The following is a 24,918-nucleotide window of genomic DNA, read 5'->3' as shown; positions in this document are numbered from 1 at the left end:
GAAATGTAAACAAAGAAAGAACTTGCATTTTAGCACTATAAATATTAGATCTCATCCTCAGTACTCTAATTCACCAATCTCAATGATCTCAAAGATAACACTGCTCTGATTTACAGAGGAAAACAAATCTGCTTTAACACTTAAATAGAAGACTCAAACAGTAGAGCAACCTTTTCTTTACTGGAAGACAACCTAAAAGAGTAATACAAGTTCCACTGCAATAACTACACCAAAACAAGCAAACAAAAAACAATCACCACTACCAAACACTATACACAACTTCTTAAGGATCTGATGTGTTGGTGAGAGGTTAGTTATTTGGGAATACTGGAGGACTTAAAATGCTGCATATTTTTGGGCCCGGCGGCGTGGCCTTGTGGCTAAAGTCCTCTCCTTGAAAGCCCCGGGATCCCATATGGGCGCGGGTTCTAATCCCGGCAGCTCCACTTCCCATCCAGCTCCCTGCTTGTGGCCTGGGAAAGCAGTAGAGGACGGCCCAATGCATTGGGACACTGCACCCGCGTGGGAGACCCGGAAGAGGTTCCAGGTTCCCGGCATCGGATCGGCGCGTACCGGCCTGTTGTGGCTCACTTGGGGAGTGAATCATCGGACGGAAGATCTTCCTCTCTGTCTCTCCTCCTCTGTGTATATCTGGCTGTAATAAAATGAATAAATCTTTAAAAAGAAAAATGCTGCATATTTTTGATTATAAATGTTCTACAGTACTCTGTTAAATGATCGTTAAGATTAGAAACAAAGTACAATTTTCTTCCTCAGGACAGTATTCTGCCCCCACTAAAATGATGAGACACTCTATTGAAGACTCCGTGAAAATTTCAAGCAGTTTGTCATGGGAATTCCAAGTACTTTCATAATTTACATACATGCTTCATTCACAGTCTGAAACAGAATCAAATGAAGAATCATAAAAATCAATAACCAAAAACAGGAAAGAAAATATTGTATCATTCTACTTATTATAAACAGTACAATCTCATTGTCTCTGAAATTTTACTATTAGCAAAATCCTGTTTCTCCCAAATATTTTTAACTATATACGTGTAGATGTATGTGCATTTAAGAGATGCATTTATTTTCTATGTCACAGGCAGATTTACAGAAAGAAGAAAAAAACAGAGAGATGTCCATCTGCTGGTTCACTCTCCAAATGGTCACAATGGCTGGAGCGAGCCGATCTGAAGCCAGGAGCTTTTTCTGGATTTCCCACATGAGTCCAGGGGTTCAAGATTTAGGGCCCTCCTAGGCTGCCTTGCCAGGCAATAAGCAAAGAACTGGATCAGAAGTGGAGCAGCCAAGACTAGAACCAGTGCCCATATGAGATGCCAGTGCTACAGGAAAAGATTTAGCCTGTTGAGCCATTGCACCAGCCCCCTTTATCTATATTTAAATTTGACCTCCAGAAATGAAAATACCTGTAAAATATATTAAACTGCATAAGAATGCATTTAAGAATAACATACATTGCAGCTTTAATTTATTGTAAAGATAGGAAGAAGAATGCATGGATAAACAGTAAGATAAATTAATGAATATGTGAAAAAGGAAATGCAGTAAAATATAAAGGTGAACATGTAAGTGCTCACTGTAATTTGTTTTCAACTTCTAGTTACAAAGAATCAGAAAAAATTACTACCCAGATGTAGGCAACTTCATAGGTTGCCTGTATGTAGGCAAGTGTTAACAACGCTGGAATGCTAGGGTCCGTGCAGTAGGTGTGGATGACACGAAAGTGCGAAGAGAACAGCTCCCGTTGGTCAGGGCCCAGGGAAGCTTCTAGCTGTTTGGCAGGGCCTGGCGGATTTCTCTCTGGCCACCTTGACGCTACTTCACCTCCTGTTTGCGTGGACACTCAAGCACCCCACTAAGAATTTTATAATCTATTGAGGCATTGTTTTTTGCCCCTGTGAGATGGCTTTTGCAACCAAGGTGAGCTTGAGAGTTAATGTCACTGATAATGTCTTGGTGAGTGGGCCTGTGACAATTTACACACAGGGGCACAATTAAGCCCATGCCATTTCTGGACACCTTATTGTGTGCTAACCATTGCCTCAGAATCTGGCCCAGACATGTAGCACACCTTCTGGGAAAGGGCTTAATAAATATCCTAAATATTAAGGCAAGTGATGGGAGTGAGAGTTGAAACTGCTATGGCAATAAATAATTATTGTTATCTCAAAGGCTAGCCTGTCTTTGCAATTTTTTATGGAGCATAGAAAATGTAACTGTTTTAGCTGCTTTTATAATTTTTAGCTAGTGGAATTAAGGATGCTTTTAATTATTATTTTATTGTTTATGGGGTTGTAGAGCCTATAGTTGTAGAAGGATTTAACATTTGAAACTTCTGTTTTGGATTTTACATTTTTTCCCTTGTAACCTATTTTCCCATTAAATAATGGGTGAATTGTAGAAATAGAAATGTGGTAGGAATGTACTACTGATTAGCAGGTAATCGCATGTGCCTTGGCCTTGGAGTCCTGGCTGTCACTCCATGGCTACAATTGAAGAATGAATAATGGCTTGCTTTGAAGAATATGAATACAGTATTTTGCAGAATTATCTTTAGGGGCACCTGCTTAGCCCTGAAGTGCAGACGGAATGACCAAATGTCTGTACATGCCCTCTTAGTCTTGAAGTAAAAATAGAACAATTAACTGTTTGTGTAGAAGCTTGTGAGGTGTCAGAGTAAATAAAAAGCACAGCTTCTTCTTAAGCTGTAGCAAGAGCACATGAAGTGACAGTCTCCGTGTCTTTCTTTATCGCTGACTCCACGCACCCTTCCCAAGCTCCGAACTCAGCTGGAGCTGGACTCCAGCACTGGAAGAAGAGTAGCCATTAGCTGGCAGGCATTCTGGGCCTGGTTAATGCCAAACTTGTTAACTATACCAGTGTGCCAGCACAGTTGCCTCATAGATATAGATATAGATATAGATATAGATATAGATATAGATATAGATATAGATATATAGATATATAGATATGTATGTATGTATATGTATGCATATGTATGTATGTATATGTATGTATATGTATATGATTATATATATAAATTTATATATATATATTTTTTATATATGATTTTATTTTTAAAAACCATATGGGGAAGGCACGGAACATGGGGATGTCATGTCAGGCTGGACCACAGTACTACCTGGCAGGCACAAAATCTGGGGCTCAGAACAGGCCTGGTAGGGGAACTGTGAACATTTCCCTGCTGGGCTACAGCTGATACTGGTGATCATAAGAGCCAGGGCTGGGGTTGGGCCAGGCTGGTCAAGGTGACAGTAACCACTGGCATGTGTATAGGCTGGGTCTGTGAACAGGTCAGGCTGAGCTAAGCTACAGCACTCATGGGTGTGCATGAGAGCAAGATGGGATGTGGGCTTGGCTGGACAAGGCTGCAGTAGAGGCTAACACATGCAAAAACTGTGGCTGGGAGTGAGGCTAGTGGGGTTACTGGGGGTCATCTTGATTAAGCTGCAGCACCCACTGGTATATGTGAAGAATGGGCCTATGGCAGGCTGCGCTAGACTAGGCCACAGCACCCATCAGTTCACTAAGACATGGGGTTAGGGTGGAACTGACCAGGCAGCTCTATTGGTGTACGCGTTGCCTGGTACAAGTAACTGACCAACCAAATATAACCCTGCATTGGCTGGTGCACCCAACAAAGTCTGAGGTTACCCCAGATGAGGTTTCTTGGAGGACTCCCCATAGATAGCAGGCCACAGGGAAAATCACAGCATGTGTCAGGACTGGGTTTCATCAGTTGCTGATGCCTGTGCAGTGGACAGCATGCAGAGATGCACATGGAGGACACGACAGCCAGCTCATCTAGGCCAGCAGAGGACGGCAACTGCCTCGTCAGAGGATGGAGAGTAGAAAAGGTTAGAACACTCTCCTGGCCAAGGTATGCAACATGTTCCTGGGCCTGTGGATGCACTAAGGTGAACCTGGTCAACCAACAGACTTTAAAAGGATTTTCTCAATCCTGGAGCAACAAAACCAACAACTTCTCAGAACTATCAAAACCATTCAAGAAACACCCTCAATACCCTCGCACTCTGGGCATCATTAAACGACTGTCCCCCATTCTTGGGTGCTGCTGTTTGACTGCAAGGAGTAGGCCCCTTCCCATCCCGCACTATGGATACAGGAGAAGAAAAAAAAAACCTGAAACATTTGTCCTACCCTCCTCCTTCCTTCTCCTATACTTGACCCACCCCACTGTAATCAGAGGCCCATGTGCAGCCCTCTCAACTATGTGACAATATTAAAAATCAAATTTTTAACAAAGCATAAAAAAGAAAAAAATGCATGCATAAATAACTACCTCAGCCTTAACAACAACAAAAAGCATTCCTTGACAATGTCCTTACTTTTGAAGAAGAGCAATCTGACACAAACTCTTCAAAAGCAAACTCTATTATCAGGGCAGGCATTTGGCCTATAGTTAAGACACCTTATTAAGATGTCCACAACCAGAGCCAAGCACTGCAGTATAAATGGTACTGCTGCTGCCTGAAATACCAATATTTACTATGGGCACTGGTTGGTGTCCTGGCTGATCCACTTTCAATTCAGTTCCTTGCTAATGGCCTGGGGAAAGCAACAGAAGATGGCCCATGACCCACACAGGAGACTCGGATGAAACTCTTGGCTCATGGCTCCTGGTTTGACCTGGCTCAGCCCTGTAACAACTTGGGGCTTGCACAATTGGATGGAAGGCCTCTTTCTGTTCCTGCCCTGCTTTTTCTCACTCTCAATTTGTCTCTTTTTATTTTTTACTTTCAAGTAAATAACCAATTCATTTTTGTAACTGCCTAACACTCATATCAGAGTACCTGAGTTCATGTCCTAGCTACACTCTCAAATCCAGTTTCCTGACAATGCATACCTTGGGATCCAAAAGTGAAAGCTCAAGTAGCAGTATTTCTACATACCTATCAAAAAACCAAGTAGAAACTCAATTTTTAAACTAATATTTATAGGCCAAAGTTGCAACATAATGGATGAAGTCACTGGCTGTAATGACAGCATCCAAAGCAGATGCCAGTTCATGGCCCAGCTGCTCCATTTCCAATCCAGCTCCCTGCTAGTAGCCTGGGGAAACCAACAAAAGATGGCCCAAGTGTCTAGGCCCCCTGAAGTCTCATACAAGAAACTCAGATGAAGCCCATCAACAGATTAATATACTGGTTTTATGGATTAAAAACTCAGTATATTAACATAAAGATTCTAATCAAATTGATCTTCATAGTCAACGTAATTCCATTCCAAATCTCAGAAGACGTTTTTGTAGAAACTGAAATGGTGATTTCAAAATTATATGGAAATGCAAAGGACATAAAAAAGTCAAATAATTTTGAAAAAGAGAAATGAAATTAGAATACATATGCTAACTAATCTCAAGATTTGCTACAAAAGCTTAAGTAATAAACGTGATGTGGTATAGAAGACATGCAAAAGAAAAAAGATGAATTAACCAGAAAAGAGTCCAGAAATAACACACACTTATGATCAATTTTTTTAATAAACAAAAATACTTATAGGAGTAAGATGATTTATGGAGCAAATGGTACTGAGACAAACAACTGGAGAGGGATATACAAAGACAAAAAGTAAAAAAAATTAAGATCCTTACCATGAGACATGCATACAAAATTTAACCTGAAATGTGTCATAGAGCTAAACTTCTACAAGGAAACAACAAATAAAATCTCAGTGAATTTGGGGCAGGCAAATGACAAATAAACTAAGAAAGCAAAACAATCAATAAATACCTGCAAAATGTAACTGACCAGCAACCACCATCCCAAGAGAGAGCCAGTTCAAGTCATGGCTGCTCCTTATAAACCAGCTTCCTACTACTGGACTGAGAAAGCAGCGGATGATGATGGCCCGATGTTGGGTTCCTGTCCCGTGAAAGACTCAGATGAAGCTGCTGGCTTTTTGGTCCAGCCCTGGCCTGATGGGCATATAGAACTGGACCTCTCACACTGCTGGTGCTAAAATGATACAGTCAACTTTGGGAAACAACTCTCAAACTTGTGGAAGTTTTAATTATTTAAAGATATTGGAGACATTAACAAATGTAATCTATGTATCTGGAGGCCAGTGTGTGACAGGGTAGCTGTCACTTGGGACACCCACAGCTCATGCTGCAGTGCCAGCTCCTTTGCTTCCAATCCAGTTTCCTACTAACGCAGCCAGGAAAGGAGCAGATGGCCTATGTAGGCGATTAGGATGGAATTCTCGGGTCCTGATGTTGCCTGGCCCAGCGTGGGCTATTGCAGCTATTTGCAGCATGAACCAACGAATGAAAAATTTCCCTTTTTCTGTTACTGACTTTCAAATAAATACATTTAAAAAAAATTCTCAGAGCCAGTGCTGTGGCATACCCAATTAAACTGCCACCTGCAGTGTTGGCATTACATATTGGTGCCTGTTTGTGTCCTGGTTGCTTCATTTTCTATCTAGTTCCCCACCAATGTACCTGGGAAAGTAGCACCAGAGGACAGCTCAACTGCTTGAACCCCACCGACATGGGAGACCTGCAACAATCTCCTGCCTCCTGGCTTCAGCCTGGCTCAGCCCCAGCCATTGCAGCCATTTGGAGAGTGAAGCAGAAGATAAAAGACCTCCTTCTCTGTCTTTCTCTCTCTGTTTCTCTCTTTCTCTTTCTTTCTCTCTCTCTCTCTATATATATATATAACTGCCTTTCAAATAAACAGAATAATTTAAAAATCTTGTCTTTATGTTTTAAAAAGCAACCTCTATCTCTGAAAAAAGATTAAAATCACTATTTAAAAAGTTGGCCACTGGGGCCAGCAGCAGGTAAAGCTAATGCCTGTGATGTTGGCATCCCATATGGGCACAGGTTCAAGCCCTGGCTGCTCCACCTCCAACCCAGCTACTTGCTAATGGCCTAAGAAATCAGCTAAGAATGGCCCAGAGGCTTAAGCCCCTTGCTACCCATGTGGCAGACAGAGATGAAGCTCCTGGTTTCCTGCTAGCTCAGCTCTGGCCATTATAACCACTTGGGGAGTCAGCCAGTTGATGGAAGATCTCTCTCTGACTCTCCCTCTCAAATAAATAACTAAGCCTTTAAAAAAAGGTTACTATATACATTAATAAAATCTTTCCTTATTAATACCTTAATCTTCATTATACACATACTAACAATGTAATAATATCTTGTAAACTAGCTTTTCTGCTTCTAGCTATTTACATACAGAGCAAAATTATATCTACATGCATTTTTACAGTTAAAAGCAGCTTTATTTCTAATAGCCGAAACTTACCAAATCTCAAATCTCCTTTGCAGTATTCAAATATGTCCCCAAATTCTCTGACATTTCTCCCTTCAAACATAGGTCCCCAATTCTTCCCACTGAATGTAGCTGGACACAATAAGCATACTTATACCAACAGTAACACAGAGAGAGTGACAACGCATGCCTTCTGAGACTGAGTCATAGCGGGCATCACAACTTCCTCTTTGCCCTTACTCTTGGACCACTTATCTGGGGACGAACCAGACTGCATGTTGCAAAACTATTGAAGAAGTTACGCAAAGAGGGTCTCTGTGGAGAAACTGAGTCCACCCTAATGAAATATCTTTGAATCAGGCCGTTTGATCCCAGAGAAGGCTTCAAATGACTGTCACCCCAGGTTTCATCTTAACAGTACTGCATGAAAATCCAGAGACTCCAGCTATTCGTCTCCAAAATTCCTGGCCCAGAAACTGTCACAATAAATATTTATTATTTTGTGACAGTAGGTTTTGGGATTATCTGTTATACAGCAAAAGAAAACTAGATCCATTAACAGGTGAATGGATACATACTCTGATAAATCCATAAAATATAATACTATCGAGCAATTAAAAAGAAATAAATACTGATCCACACAATATTATCAATTCTCTAATTAGACTGAATGAAAGGAATCAGACAAAAAAAACACTTCAATTATATGTCATTTCAGAAAATGCAAACTAATTAATAACAGTGGAAAGCAGCTTAATTAGGAATCAGGAGGAGAGCATAAGCAAGAGAGAGAGAGAGAAAAAAAAAAAAACACATTCAAGGCATGATTAATACACTAACCAAATTGACACTAGGTACTGATTTTATGGAATTACACAAATATCTAAACTTGCAAAATTGTATGCTTTACATAGTTTATACAAATCACTCCTCAGTAAGGGTATAAAAGAAAAAAAATCACTATGTTGGGCCCAGCTCAGTAGCCTAGCAGCTAAAGTCATTACCTTGCATGTGCCATATGGGTGCCAGTTCTAATCCCGGCAGCTCAACTTCCCATCCAGGTCCCTGCTTGTGGCCTGGAAAAGCAGTGGAGGACAGCCCAAAACCTTGGGACCCTTTAACCATATGGGAGACCCAGAAGAGGCTCCAGGCTCCTGGCATCAGCTTGGCCACTGTGGTTGCTTGGGGAGCGAATCAAAGGACAGAAGATCTTCCTCTCTGTCTCTGTTCCTCTCTGTATATCTGACTTTCCAATAAAAATAAATCTTTTCAAAAACTCACTATGTTCCAATGGAAAAAAACAGATAACTTTTATGTAGTACTATCATTGCTTCATAACAGTAAGAGCCAGAGTCTCCAAAGTACAGCATTACCAAATTTAATTTTATTTACACCTGAATGTAGTAAATTTCAATGAGCTAGCATATACTCACATATTGTTAAAGTAAATTGCTAATGACAATACAACTAAGAAAAAGCTGTCTTCTTGCCAGCTGCAAGCCACCCAGCCACCAAACATTTAACTCTTCTCTGCACAGATCTGCTGCACAAAGCTGCCTCAACTCCCGTGCTGATGTCTCAATTCCTAAGTCACTGATCTACGAAAAAACTCAGATAAGAGAATTCACAACATTTCCTCCAATATGCTGAAATTAAACAGATGTAAAAGCTGCCAGCAGAGAAGCAAAAGGTCACTTCCATTTCTAGAGATGAATAGTATTATGCCTGTATAACAAAAACCAATACGCATGTATAACAAAAAACCAATATGTAATTTGACCAAATGGTAATTATTAAAGTGTATAGGATAATATATGAATACTTTAAAAAAAATAGCTGTGGGACAGGCACTGTGCCCCATCGGGTTACGTTGCTCCATCCTTTGGCAGATGACTGGCAAGTCCCACTGATCCGCTTCCAGTTCAGCTTCCTGCTCACACTCCTAGGAAGGCAACATGTGATGGCTTAAGTACCTGAGTCCCCTGCTGCTCATTCAGGACACTTGGCTGGAGTACTGGGCTCCTGATTCCAGCCTGGCCTCACCCTGGCAGTTTTAAGCAAATCAGGGGTGAATCAGTAAACAGAACATGCATCTCTCCATTTCACTCTGCCTTCCAAATAAATATTTTAATTTAAAAATAAAACCAACAGCTTCAACTGAAGTCATTCCCTGTTGGTGCCTGACCCTAGTCACAGCACACTATCTCTGCTATACTCAGGAAAGGATGAAAGTTGAAACACATGGCACATTTCACACAGAGTAGATGGCAAATCATCTACTCCAGGAAGTTAAACAGAGCAGGCTACCAATTCAGAGATAACGATGATCCCGTTTCCAGTTCAGACCATGAAGGTACCATTGGCTCTAAGTACAAATTCTGCAGTTTAAAGTTTTGTGGCCTATTTATTTACAGACTATCCAATTACCACAGCACTGTCTCCTGCTGTGACTGTACACAGCACAATCATTCCTGTCATTTCCAGAATGGGTGGAAAGGAAAATAGCTAGGCAGTTAGTGATCTCTTTGGTAATCTCATCAGGCCCATAATAAACAGGCTTAAATGAATTGTCTTTGAAATCATCAGCTATAGGTCCCAATACGTACATAAATGTATATCAGTTGTTCCTCTTTTACTGTATCTCCTGCCTATACAAACCTGTCTCTCTAAACTCTTTCATACTCTAAGGTAACGGGTAATGGGTCTCCACCGTCATAGTGTGCATCAAAGCCACAGGAAAAGTTAGCAGAAAATAGAAGACTCAAGTTGATGAAGCAAAATACAATCTTCTGTATATTTAGCAAGCTTGCTAGGTGACTTTATTACACAACACTGAGACAAACTGTTCTAACTTACAAGTTCTCAAATTGGTTGCAGGCTGAAATAATCTGAGAAATTTTTAAATATCCAAATGCTGAGCTAAAAAGAAACACTACGGAGCAAGACTCAGAAATCAATATCTTCAAAACCTTCTAAAGCATGAATGAGCATTATTCACAACAACAAAAAATTCTTTATTTAAAAAACTCGAAAGATACAGCAATACATCTTATAAAGCACAGTTTCAAATGTTACTAGCTTTTCATAATGTTACAGAAACAAAATTTTTAAAATCCTGTTGACAGAGAAATAATTTTATCAAAATCCATGATTAAAGGTAAACTTTAAGAAGCTTAGTAGTGGGAGTGGCATTAAGCACCACAGTTAATATGCCTGAATGGGTTTGAATCTCCATTTACCTTTCAATTATAGTTACCTATTAAGTAACTCCCTTGGAGCAGCAAACAGTAGTTCAAGAACACGATCCCTGCCACTCATGAAGGAAATCCAGACTAAGTTTTCCCCTCCCAGCTTCAGCCTTGACCTGCTCTGGCTGTTGGGCGGCATTAGTTAAGTTAACCAGAGGACAGAAGATTATCTATCTATCTATCTATCTATTGCTCTTGTTCTTGCTCTTTTTTCTCTCTGCCTTTCAAATAAAAACTTAAGGGAGGGAAGAAGCTTTAGTGGTAAGCAGGCATCCGACCCAGTGCTTAGGATGCTGGCTAGGACATACTTCACCCTACATCAGACTGCCTGGGTTTAATTCCTGGCTCTGGCCTCTAACTCCAGCTTCCTATTCAGGAAAACAGGCCTTGGGAGGCAGCAGGAAGGGCTCAGGTAGCTGGTTTCCTGCCTCCTCTCCCTTATCCACCCAACACCATGGATTCCAGGCATCTAGAAAACGAACCAGTAGATAGAGCATACTCTCCATGTATCTGTTTCTTTCTCTATCAAATAACTAAAAAGAAGGAAGGAAGAGAAAAAGGAAAGAAGAGAGAAAGGGAAGAAGGGAGGAAGAAGAGAGCAAGCCCTTGAGAGGAATAATGTTTAACTTGCAAATTTGCCTAATCCTAATTATCAACTTTAAAGATGACTTAACTTATGCTGCCACTGACCCACCAAAACCCAAGTGTTAAGAGCAGAATGTCAAGCAGGTTTCCTTGTTTAGAACCTTTCAGAAAGCAACTCTAAAGAAAAGAATCCACTAATCAGAGCTGCAATGACCAAAAGTAAAAGAAAAAGTGGCACAACTGATGCCTCCCTTTGTAAAGGAGCAAAAGCCTTTGACAACCTCAGAATTAACAGAGGAAGACATTGCGGAATTGGGAGACAAAGAATTTTTTTTTAAAGATTTTTTTCCATTGGAAAGTCAGATATACAGAGAGGAACAGAGACAGAGAGGAAGATCTTTGTCTAATGATTCACTCTCCAAGCAGCCACAATGGCCAGAGCTGCACCAATTTGAAGCCAGGAGCCCAGAGACTCTTCTGGGTCTCCCATATGGTTAAAGGGTCCCAAGGTTTTGGGCCGTCCTCCACTGATTCTCCAGGCTACAAGCAGGGAGCTGGATGGGAAACTGGGCTGTCAACATTAGAACCTGCACCCATATGGGATCCTGGTGCATGCAAGGCAATGACTTTAGCTGCTAGGCTACCGTGCCAGGCCTGAGACAAAGAATTTTTTAAAAACTGCTTTAAACTTCATTAAAAAGAATGAGAAGCATCTAAAGGAGCTCAAGGAGTTTTAGGAATATGTTACACAGTAAGTAGCATAAATAAAAGATGGACTCCCAATGAAACTATTAAATATATTCTGATAATAGGATGCTAGGCTTTCTGCTATCGTCTATACCTACAATGCCATGATACACTTAAATAGAAGAATGATGGACTTGTGACTATTGCTGAAGGATTATACTATCGTAACAATACAGGGGACACCTTGGGCCCAGCGGCGTGGTAGCCTAGCAGCTGAAGTCCTCGCTTTGAAAGCCCCGGGATCCCATATGGCGCCGGTTCTAATCCCGGCAGCTCCACTTCCCATCCAGCTCCCTGCTTGTGGCCTGGGAAAGCAGTTGAGGACGGCCCAATGCATTGGGATACTGCACCCGCGTGGGAGACCCGGAGGAGGTTCCTGGTTCCCGGCTTCGGATTGGCGCGCACCGGCCCGTTGCGGCTCACTTGGGGAGTGAATCATCAGATGGAAGATCTTCCTCTCTGTCTCTCCTCCTCTGTGTATATCTGGCTGTAATAAAATGAATAAATCTTAAAACAACAACAATGCAGCGGACATTAGCAGTGGTGGAGGGAGAACAGGAAGGGTGGAATGGGCATCCTGAGCCTATAGAATTGTATCATGAAAAAGAGCCATCAACAAACTCCCTTCATTTTAGAAATGAATCTAAAGCAAGAAAAATAAGATGACTTTCCAAGATAAAAATTACATAAGTCATGGTAATACACCAGTAAATGAAATATGAGTCATTCATATCCACAATTTATTTAAAGTGATGTGTAACAGCGCGATGAGCAAAGAACTTTTGCCACAGATATAAGAATTCTGGGTCAAGTAAGTAAAATACTTAAAGTATTGTTTGACAAAAAAACAAAAGGTTAAGTCATATGGCATTATAAATATAAAAAGAAAGAAAGTTAAAAGAAAGTAAACCAGTAGTAAGGACCACACACCCCACTGCTGCCGCTGCACGGTGGCCAAGACCCCCTCCGTGCCTTTACACCTGCACACCAAAGTGGAACAGGCCCGAAGGGGCCCATGGAGGACTATCTGAGGTGCATAAAATGGCTGCTAAGAACTTTCAAAGCTTTCAAACAAAAATAAATAAATCTTAAAAAAAGAAAAAAATGGGGCTGGCTCATTGCCTCAACTGTCTAATCATTCCCCAGCAAGCACTGGCATCCCATATGGGTGCCAGTTCATGTCCTGGCTGCTCTACTACCAATTCAGCACCCTGTGTATGGCCTGAGCAAGCAGTGGAAGAGGACCCAATGCCTCAGGACCCTGCCTCAGGAGATCCGGATGACACTCCTGACTCCTGGCTTCAAATCAGCTCAGCTCTGGCGATGGCAGCCATTTGAGCAGTTAACCAGTGGATGGAAGCTCTTTCTCATACATGAGAGTCAAGCCTAGGACAAACCACGTAAAAAGTACTTGAAGGATCTCTTACCGGATTGTTGCATGCACCAGTTTACACGGGGCCAGTGGATGGGGAGTGTGCCAGGTCAGGTTGCAGCACATGACAGAAGGTGCAAAGAGTGAACTGGCAGGGCGTCAGGCAGGTCAGCGATGCAACCACCATCAAACATGAGAGCCAAGTTCGAGAACTGGCCTGGTAGGGATTCATTGGGGTCTCTCCCACCAGGCAGTTGCACCTGTTAGTACATGCCACAGCCAGGGCTAGGGTCAGGCTGGGCCAGATCACAGCACCTGCTGGAGCACATGGGACCCAGGTCTGGGGTACAGCATAACAGGGGCTTCAGGAAGTGACCAGTGCCTGAGAGAGGTACGTCTGGAATATGCGGAAAACAGGTTTCCAAAAAGTAAGACATAAATTTGCTATGTGGCCCAGCAATTCCACATTAAAATCTCAAACAAAACAGGCATTGAAGTAAATGCCTATAAACATCAACTTCAGTACTGCGAAAATTTGAACTACAATTAGAATAATATTGTCATATAACTTAATATAATGGTCACCAAAAAAATTGAGAACAAAATGAAGAACCAAAAAGTAGATTTTATAGTAAGTACTGGTACTTTTGAAGCACAGAACAACTATGATATACATCAGTTAAGTTTAAAAAAAAATAGGTTGCATGTAGCTGAACCTTATCAAATTTTCAATAAACTTTCATAAAATATAGATAGGAATTTTATGACATTCATAAAGTTTCTATGTAATTATTGGAACATAAATAACCTTAAATCTTAAAAATATAAGCAGCTCAAAGAATTCAGCAGTCTTCTTTTATGTTTAAGATTCATTTGTTTCTTTGAAAGGCATAGTTACAAGGAGGAGAGACCAAGAGAGGGAGCTTATCTGCTTATTCCCTCCCAAAATAACCAGAATGCCTGACACGGGGTGAGGCTGAAGCCAAAAGCTTGTAACTCCATTTGTGTCTCCAAGTAGGTACCAGGCATCCATGCATTTACACTATCTCCAGTGCCTCCCCAGGGGCATTAGTAGAGAGCTGGATCAGAACTGGAGCAGAAGGGATTGGAAACAGCAGTCATAGTGCTCAAACAGGATTCAGCACTGCACATAGCAGCTTAACCCACTGTGCCATAACGCTTGCTCCTGTAGCAGTCTAATATTGGCAGTTGACTAAAGGGTATATATTTTTAAGCCTCTTACAAAGAAAAAAAAAAGCTTTCATTTTGTAAATAATCTTTTAACTTGCAAAGCCACAATCTAACACAAGCATAACTTTCACAAGTGTTTACCTCATTGATACTATGTCTACCACATTAGAATGGCTCATCAGGGCCTGGTGCGGTGTCCTGGTGGCTAAAGTCCTCGCCTTGAGTGTGCCACGATCCCATAGGGGCGTCTGTTCTGAACCCGGTGGCCCCGCTTCCCATCCAGCTCCCTGCTTGTGGCCTGGGAAAGCAGTTGAAGACAGCCCAGAGCCTTGGGGCCCCATGCCTACATGGGAGACCTAGAGGAGACTCCTGGTTCCTGGCTTCGGACCAGCACAGCACCAGCTGTTGCGATCATTTGGGGAATGAATCATCAGATGGAAGATCTTCCTCGGTCTCTCCTCCTCTCTGTATATCTGACTTTCCAATAAAAATAAGTAATTCTTAAAAAATAAAAAAAAAGAATGGCTCATAAAATGTTTTCTTTCTTTGTCTCTTTCATCGTACAGTTCGGACACACATCAAGTTGGTAGTCAAAGTCACTAGGCATCTCATAAAATGCTGTTACTTGAGTAAAGTACTAAGATATTAACATGATCATAATAATACCTACTTACTGACACTTACTGTGTGAAAATTTATCATTTCTTGAAGACTGTCAGAAAACTTAGTCAAACTTGTCTATGAAAAACAAACAAAAGAAAATCAAGTCAGTTAAGAACCACTAAAATAGGTCAAAAACATTAATTCAGCATTGGTAACAGAAATATCCAGTTCCATTGTGAATAGTAACATTTACTTCCAAGGGCATTGGTAACAGAAATATCAAGTTCCATTGTGAATAGTAACATTTACTTTCAAGGGCAATCTACTGGGCATGCTCTATAAAGAGGTCAAATGTGCAGGCGGTAACGTAAAACCTTAGGAAGTAAAAGCATTAGCATCACCCCAATCAACAGTATGAGGTTACTTTACAAATTCATGGAATGTGCATTAATAAAACATTGGGCAAGTATTTTAAATACTATGAACTAAAATATTTATTTCTTATCCCATTTTTCTATTAACTCCTTAAAATACTTTCCTATTACGCTTACAAATAAAAGCAACACACACAAAAAAACTTTAAGACTGCCGCTCTAGGCACAAACAATTATCAAGCCACATTCATTTGCACCAGTTATAATTCTTCATGGAAGGAACGTAACTTCACACAGTACTCCGAGGGATCTAAGCTAACTCTGCACTACTGGTTGCCCATAATCTGTACAATCTGCCAACATGTAGCTAAGTACAATTCTTAGATTAATACAGTCTGCTTGGCTATATAAGCAACTAATTCGTAAACTGGCCAAAATAATGAGAAACTTGGTTAAGAGAGTGATGCTAGATAAGCACAATGTCAATCAACAGGATTACAGGACACATTACCAAGGGCTGACAGCTTTTCCACTTTGAGTTTTCACTATCACTATAACAATTGATAATCTACATACATAAACAATTCATGTCTTGCTATACCTATCATTTAAGTTATAATTTTAGCAATACTAACTTCAACTACAGCATCATTACTAGAATACTGGGCCAGGTCTCGGATCCCGTTCATGAATTGCTTATTTGCCACACAAAAGGCTTTTCCAGTATCAATCATGGCAATACAGAGCTTCACAAGCTGAAAAAGAAAACAAAATCATATCAGAAAATAATTTTACAAATTATTTGTCTGAACAAATGCTGGCAGTAACCAAATGATCTAACCTCGCTAAGAAAAATCACATTCCAACAATAAACTCAAAATAAACTGATAAAAAATGATTCTCCTTCGACTTACAAAGTAAATTAATCAGTCATTTCAAAAAGTTGAACTTTCTAGAACCTAAAGGTTGCCTGATAATAACAAAAAAATCATTTCATCAAGTTAAACTCAAACTCATACATTAGCTCTATCAAAATCAAGCATCCCCTAGAAGAAAGAAAACAGTAAACAAGCAGTAAGAAAAATGTTCTTTTTTGAGTTAGTATGTTGGAGGAAAGGTTGGAAAAACTGATTTGGCATCTGAATGAACTATTCTACCACTTGCTACAGAAAATACATACCCACTGTCTACTGTTCTGCCCCAGGCATTGTGCTAAGCATTAGGACTACGGATTTCTCTTTCATCTCTCTCTTCCTCCTCCGCCCTCCCCACACCTCCTACCTATTCTTCCTTCTGCCTTTCATTCAGCCACAGAAAATTTCTTTAAAAAAAGAAAGATTTTGGTTTACTGTTGAATACTAAAGGTAAGCAAAAGCACTAAAACAAATGGGAAAGGAATAACACCAAGAAGATAAAGATCCAAGAAAGGGGGCAGCATTGTAGTGCAGCCATTTAAGCCTCTGCCTTCAACACTGGCATATTTGTTTTTGTTTTATTTTTTAATCTTAGATGACATTTAGACAGTCGATCAGGGTGGGAAGAATTTAGGGTTATGGAGAAGTAGATGTGATCATTGCTTCCAAGCTTTCTATTTCTTCTTCCTATTTCTGGGGAGAAGGGGAGAGATACGGGAATAGGCCACATCCAGCCCCTACCAACCCAGTACCCAAAGATGGGGAAAGGCCACCCGATATCAACCCAGGGTCACAATGTCACATGTCCTAAAGGTTCTGCACAGACGGATGTAATAGTTTCAAAATGCTGTTGATCTCGCTGACAAACTGTTTCCTTTTTTGACATGCTCTGGTGAGTTCTATGTTGTAGTTCTTCAAGTACAGTGGCCTTGTCCATGGATGTTCCAGAGAGGTCGTTTCATACCTTACCGGACTGTAAGGTTCTTGCTATACCCACCTGTGTCATCTCTCAGACTCCCTGTAGGCCCACACCCCCAAGGTCCCAGAGTGCACTGCCAGGCAGCCTGCGGGCTTTGTCCACCCCCACTGGTACACAGCCACCTGGCCCAGGTCTCCCCAGCAGCCAGCACATGGTTGGGAAGCCTAAGCACCCATGCCTCTAGGTCAAATTCACTGGGATCTTCTCTCCAAGATGTTGGTGGTGGTGGGCAGAGCCAGGGACCTGTGCCTGCCCAAAGCTCCCAAGAACCCTGCCACAATGTAATTACTGTGGAAGGAGAAATGTCTCAGGCCTAGACAAGCTCAGGATTTGCCCACTACCTGGCAGTAGTGGCTGGGGCTAGGGCAGGGGCCCAAGCATTGAGCCTAACCCAGCCCTGGTCCCCCACAGCAGCCACCATGCAGCTGGGAAGGCCAAACAACCATGAACACTTGCATATTTGAGTAGTCAGCTCGCCAGCTGTTCCACTTCCCAGTGCTTGGGCTCCTGCTAACCTATGTAGGAAACTGATACAGTCCCAGATGCCTGGCTTCCTTATGGTTATTCAGGAAGTGAATCAGCAGATCTCTGCTTCTCTTGTCCTGCAACTTTCAAATAAATAAGTCTTTAAAGAAAAAAAAAAAAAAGAACTTTAGAAGGCTCCTGTAAGATTTCAAGGAGCTTTATTTCTAATCAGTAGATAGCAGCTAAATTCCACGAGCACAAAAACAATCATTAGGATAAAGCTATCCATATGTGAAGAAAATACCTAATCAACACTTCAGGAAATCAAGGAAGGATTCCTGGAAAATGTAACAATGACATATTGCTATACTTTTTAGATCTTTAGATTCACAAATGAGCATCCAACAGAGGAAGCACAATATGCAGCATTTCCTAAAGACACTTCACTATGGATTCTCTTTAGAGGAAGCATTTTCACAGAGCCACTGTTCCAGAAAAACTCTATGTGAAATGCTGGAAGAGATAAATATTCTATTGTTTACAAAATAAGGTATCTACCCAGATAAAGTTTACTCAAATATTTATATGAAGTTACCAACATTCAAAAGAGTAAAAGCAGCTTCAAAAAGAATATCAGGCCTAGTGCACCAGTGGGGAACATATTTTCTGTCAAGACTCTATTTTGTCATACAGGCCATACAAAAATCATCAACTTAAAAATTAATCTATTGAGGGCCCGGCGGTGTGGCCTAGTGGCTAAAGTCCTCGCCTTGAACGCACAGGGATTCCATATGGCCGCCAGTTCTAGTCCCGGTAACTCCACTTCCCATCCAGCTCCCTGCTTGTGGCCTGGGAAAGCAATTGAGGACAGCCCAAAGCCTTGGGACTCTGCACCCGCATGGGAGACCTGGAAGAAGTTCCTGGATCGTGGCTTCGGATCGTCATAGCATCAGCCGTTGCACTCACTTAGGGAGTGAATCATCAGATGGAAGACCTTCCTCTCTGTCTCTCCTCCTCTCTGTATATCTGACTTTCCAATAAAAAAAATAAATCTAAAAAATTAATCTGTTGGGCCCGGCGGCGTGGCCTAGCAGCTAAAGTCCTCGCTTTGAACGCACTGGGATCCCATATGAGCGCCAGTTCTAATCCCAGCAACCCCATCCAGCTCCCTGCTTGTGGCCTGAGCAAGCAGTTGAGGACGGTCCAATGCTTTGGGATCCTGCACCCATATGGGAGACCTGGAGGAAGTTCCTGGCTCCTGGCTCCTGGCACCTGGCTTCGGATCGACACAGCACCGGCCATTGCACTCACTTGGGGAGTCAAACATCAGATGGAAGATCTTCCTCTCTATCTCTCCTCCTCTCTGTATATCTGACTTTGTAATAAAAATAAATAAAATTTTTTTAAAAATTAATCTATTGAGTTACTGAATTTCAAGTCCCATATGTGGTTGTCTTGGCAAGCCAACCCAAGCTAAGTGATTTGGTGGTTAACCCACAGGCATAACAGAAGAGCAAAGCCAAAAAGTTTGAGAACATGTTCTTTCAGAGAGTGGATAAAGAGCAACAGGCCTGGTGATGAGAATGTAAGCCGATACAATTCTATGGAGGGCAGTGTTATGGGGTGCAGCCAGTGACAGCCAGCACCCATTGACAGTGGGCAAATGAAATTTGGCTGTGTTCTCTACCCTCTTTCCAGAAGGTGGGTCCTAACAGCAATGGAATGGTAATTCCATCCTCAACCACACTCCCCCCCACATCCTAAATTACGCCAGGATATTGGAAGTCCAATTAGTCTAGGTGTTTTTAGTTACAAACCCAGTTCCTGTTCCTGTCCATCCAAGGAGCACTATCAACCCCTTAGCCCACAACACAAGGTATTCGTTCCTGCCCACCTGTGACTCACCTATCAACTGAGAGGGGACGGTACTGCATTGTTGTAACCACTCCCCTCAGAAGCCCCTTTAAAAGGCCTGTGAAGCAGGGGCTCGCTCTCTTTTTGGCCAGCTGCTTCTGTTACTCTGGCACCTCAACTCCTGGCTGACCCAGGACAGGTAATCCCCTGAGCACAATTCCTGTGTACTGCTTAGATGGTACAATGGATATAATGTATTGTTTCTGGTCTGTGGGCTGTCAGGAGTTCCAGGAGAGGTGAGGCCTAGCAGTAGTGGAAAGTGGGCAGAGAAGTCAGGGAAAGGTGAATGTCTGCAGCTTTGTAAGTGTGTCCCGGTTATTCGTTGCATGTCTCTTAGGATAACTTATATTGTTGGTGAAGCTGGGACGATTTGTTCCTTTTGCGATTATGATTCACTGGATTATGACTGGTTGGATTGCCATATAAACTTGTGATTTGCTACTGTGCTCTATTATCACCAAGCTTGATTAATAAAGACTCCTTAATAAACCTTAGACATGTCTGGTGTGATCTTGCTTGCACCCCGCCACAGCAACTTAACAAAAGATACCAAAATTAACACATACATAACCATTAACCCAGTAATTTCACTTTAAAAAATGCATCACACAGATGCATTTGCATACAGTCATACACAGGTGAACTTACTCACTGCAGAGTCACAGCCAAATATTGGCAGCAGTCTAAGCACCCATCAGTAAACAACTGAAATGAAATTCCGATATGGGGACAGCCACTGTAGTGTAGGGGGTTAAGCAGCTGCGAGGACATCCACATCCCACATCAGGGAACACTGGAGTCCATACTACGCTGCTTCTGATTCAGCATCTGGCTAATGTATATGGAATGATGGCAAAAGATGACCAAGTACTTGGTTCCCTGGCACCCACCTGAGAGACCAGATGGAGTTCCTTGCTTCTGGCTTTGGGCTGCCCTAGTCCTGACTGTTGCAGATAAGTGAACTAGCAGATGAACAATGTCTTTCTGTCTCTCACTTTTTCCTTCCCTCCCTCCCTTCTCTATCATTCTTTTCAATTAATAAACAAATCTTTTTAAATGTGACATATGCATATAGCACAATCCAACCATTTAAAAAGTGAGATAGCCTTATGTTAACAGAAAACACATCCATAGAATAGTGTTAATATTTTTGTTAGACTAGGGAGTCATTTACACTGAAAAATACAAATAAATATTATCTTTTATATGCATAGGAAATAAATGAAAGGATGTACACAGCGTACTCAAATAGGGAAGGTATTAGATGACTAATCATTACCAGATATACTTTTCAGCTTTGAATTCTGTACCACATAGGAAATACCACTTACTCAGCAAATCAAACAAAAAATAATTAAATCAAATATCTCATAAAAAGAGAGAAGTGAGTTGATTGTGTGATATTGTTTTAAAGTCACATTTTATCCAATCTTGGAGGCATTTAGGAAGTGAAACAACACATGGAAGTGTATTCTGTCTCTTTCACTTTTTCACTTTGTCTCAAGAGCTTTTTCTCATTGCCCTTTTTTCTCTCTCTCCCTTCCTGTCCCCCCCTTAAATAAATAACTAAAACAATTTAAAATAAAAACACAGGCTCTCAAGCTCAGTCGGCTTAGTTTTAAGTCCTGCATCATGTATAACCACTTAGTTAACCTCAACAAACCAGTTTTTTTTTCTTCTGAATGCTATACAATGATATCGAACCATGTAAAGTTACTATAAAAGGGTAAGATAATTCACATAAAAATGTTAGCATAGGGCCCGGCGGCGTGGCCTAGCAGCTTAAGTCCTCGCCTTGAACGCACCGGGATCCCATATGGCCGCCGGTTCTGATCCCAGTAACTCCGCTTCCCATTCAGCTCCCTGCTTGTGGCCTGGGAAAGCAGTTGAGGACGGCCCAAAGGTTTGGGACCCTGCACCCGCGTAGGAGACCCGGAAGAGGTTCCTGGTTCCCGGCATCGGATCGGCACAGTACGGGCCGTTGTGCTCACTTGGGGAGTGAATCATCGGATGGAAGATCTTCCTCTCTGTCTCTCCTCTCTGTATATCTGACTTCGTAATAAAAGTAAATAAATATTTTAAAAAGAAAAAAAAATGTTAGCACAAATTGTTACCAGGTCAGGGCCAGTCTTGTGGCCTAGCGGGTAAAACCATGACCTGTGGCACAAGCAATCAGGCCATTGGGGTGTTAGTTTGTATCCCAGCTGCTGCACCTCCAATCCAGCTCCCTAACAACAGCCTGGGAAAAGCAGCAAAGGATGGCACAAGTGCACCGGCTCCTGCCATATACATGAGAGACCCAGATGAAGTTCCTGGCTTTGGCCTGCTCCAGCACTGGCCTCTGCGGCCATCTGGGCAGGAAACCAGCTTATTAAGATCTCTATCTATCTATCTATCTCTGTTTCTCCTTCTCTTTGCATAATTCTTGACTTTCAAATGAATAATTTTTTGAAAAAAATAATAATGCTTGGTGCTGGTAATTAACAGATTTGTGCTTCCTTATCAGAAGGAAAGTTTTCTTAATTTTTTTCCTTAGCCTTTATCATGGCGGGAAAAAAGGCTTTTGGTAAAAATAAACAAATTTGGCCAACTTTATCTACTTATGACAAAGAGGTGGCATAAGACAGGAGAAGACCTGGCTAGAAAAAGATACTTTTAGGACACGAAGGAGAGGAAAAACAAAAAAGCAAGAATAGATTCTATTCAGTTTCTGCATTAGGAGTAAGAACTAAAGGATTCCCACCAAGCACAACAAAGAGGCAAGGTCATCTGCTAAGACTGAAGAACAAAGTGGCCAATCTCGAGGACACAGTGAAGCACAGAAGAGCTGGAAGAGCAATGAGGGGGTCTAACTGGGCTGGAAAAACTGCTTTGCAGTAAAAATTACAAGAAATGTGCTTCAAGCAATTGATTTCACCAAATAGTTATATAACTTGTCTAGAAGGGCTTCAGAGCCCAAAGAAGAGGCAGATAACATAGATGGGTACACTTCAGACAGCAGGAATTCTGTGCAAAAGCTACTATAGAAAGAAAATGAAGGTTTATGAATAGAACCATGGAATAAAGTTCAAAGCATAGAGAAAGGATTCAGATCAGTACTATTCATAATAGCAAAAGAGAATAACACAATTACCATCAACTAATTAATCAGGATAAACTGTGACATATCCAATTATCACCTGTTTCGGGTAGTAAAACTACCTTGTATTTGATGAAATTCCAAATCTTTTACCTCCTTAGCCCTTGGCCCTGTCTTTCCTTCTCTACCACATCTTAAACAGTTAGATAAAGATGTTCAAAAAAGTTTATTTCATAATAAAACCAAACCTCCCTGTTACCAAGGAAGCACAAATCTCTTTTGGGATTGTTGAACATTAAGAACACTGCAAGTGAACATAGCCAGTCACAAAATACGCAAGTGCCACATGATTCCACCTGTAACGAAACATTCAGGCAAATCCACAGAAAAACAAGGTTGCCAGAGGCTACAGGGAAGACCCAAGGGTGACTGAAACAGGCACCGGGTTTCTGAGGGGATGGATTACTTTAGCATCAGATAACAGTGATGGAGCTCAACACCACAATACTAAACTGTACTGAACTATACACTTTGAAAACAGTGGATTTAAAAATCACTTTAGGGGCCTGGCGCAGTAGCCTAGTGGCTAAAGTCCTTGCCTTGACTGCGCCCGGATCCCATATGGGCACCGGTTCCAATACCAGTGGCCTCACTTCCCATCCAGCTTCCTGCTTGTGGCCTGCGAAAGCAGTCGAGGACAGCCCAAAGCCTTGGGACGCTGCACCCGTGTGGGAGTTCTGTAAGAATCTATGGAAGAGCTCCTGGATCCTGGCTTCGAATAAGCACAGCACTGGCTGTTGCGCTCACTTGTGAAGTGAATCCTCAGATAGAAGATCTTACTCTCTGTCTCTCCCCCTTTATATATATATATCTGACTTTGCAATAAAAATAAATAAATCCTTAAAAAAACATCACTTTAAAAATTACACTGATATGAAGTTAGAAGTAGTCTGAAACACCTCAAGCAGACCTAATGGAAGACCAGCAGTCTAGGTAAACTGGAAGCAGCAGTAAGCCTGAGAACTGGAAGGACTGGAGATTCCAGGTAGAAATCAGAACAACATTCCAGATTTCACAACTGTGTTATGGGGCTCGGGTTTGGTCATGAAAATAGGTATTAAACTAGACTAGAAGTCATTGCCACAGAAGGGCAAGAAACTGAAATCATTACACAGCAAAATCACTGATACACTACAGATACTCAGGAGGAATCATCTCATGACCACACACGGAAGGAGGAGAAGGGGAGACTGACTGTACCAGCTGCCAAAATCCTAACTAGATGATGTTGATCAACGAGCTTTTCAATGGAATAGTATAAGCCTATGAAGAGGGGGAAATTTTTTATCTAAGAAAAAAAGTAAATGTCAGGGCCAGCACTGCAACACGGTGAGCTGAGCTTCCACCTATGACACCAGCATCCCATGTGGGTACCAGCTCAGTCCTGGCTGCTCCACTTCTGCTTCAGCTCTTCACTGATGCCCCTGGGAAGCCAGCAGAGTATGGCCCAAATTGTTTGGAACCCTGTAACCATGTGGAAGACCCAAAAAAGGTTCCTGGCTCCTGGCTCTTGGCACAGCCCTGAATGTTGTAGCCATGTGGTGAGTGAACCAGTGAATGGAAAAGCTCTCTCTCTCTCCACCACCTCACCCTCCACTTCTGTAACTCTTATAAAAAAATAAAACCAAAGAAAATAGAATCAGATTAGTCAAAATAGCAAATCTGTAACTCTAATTCATTTGGTAACTTTTAGTAAGAGATTATTGTGGGCCCGGCGGCGTGGCCTAGCGGCTAAAGTCCTCGCCTTGAAAGCCCCGGGATCCCATATGGGCGCCGGTTCTAATCCAGACAGCTCCACTTCCCATCCAGCTCCCTGCTTGGGGCCTGGGAAAGCAGTTGAGGACAGCCCAATGCATTGGGACACTGCACCCGCGTGGGAGACCTGGAAGAGGTTCCAGGTTCCCGGCTTCGGATCGGCGTGCATCGGCCCGTTGCGGCTCACTTGGGGAGTGAATCATCAGACGGAAGATCTTCCTCTCTGTCTCTCCTCCTCTGTGTATATCTGGCTGTAATAAAATGAATAAATCTTTAAAAAACAAAAAAAAGAGATTATTGTGCATGATGTACTTTCCCACATGATAGAAATATAGCTTAAATT

The 24,918-nt window shown here is 41.8% G+C and overlaps 1 protein-coding gene across 1 annotated transcript in view; it reads right to left on the bottom strand.

Annotated features, from left to right (window-relative positions):
* ACAP2 (ArfGAP with coiled-coil, ankyrin repeat and PH domains 2) overlaps nucleotides 1-24,918 on the bottom strand; it is a 142,047-nt gene that overhangs the window by 65,903 nt on the left and 51,226 nt on the right. Inside the window, exons 3-4 of the mRNA XM_004577805.3 lie at nucleotides 16,045-16,164; nucleotides 15,117-15,170 (exon numbers count right to left, since the gene is read on the bottom strand). Coding sequence (XP_004577862.1) covers nucleotides 15,117-15,170; nucleotides 16,045-16,164 — 174 coding nt within the window. The remainder of the gene's footprint in view (nucleotides 1-15,116; nucleotides 15,171-16,044; nucleotides 16,165-24,918) is intronic.

The sequence above is a fragment of the Ochotona princeps genome, chromosome 3 (assembly GCF_030435755.1).
Source record: "Ochotona princeps isolate mOchPri1 chromosome 3, mOchPri1.hap1, whole genome shotgun sequence".
Classification (NCBI taxonomy): Eukaryota; Metazoa; Chordata; class Mammalia; order Lagomorpha; family Ochotonidae; genus Ochotona; species Ochotona princeps.
The sequence above is the reverse complement of the archived record's forward strand: the minus strand, read 5'-3'. Positions and strand labels throughout refer to the sequence as shown.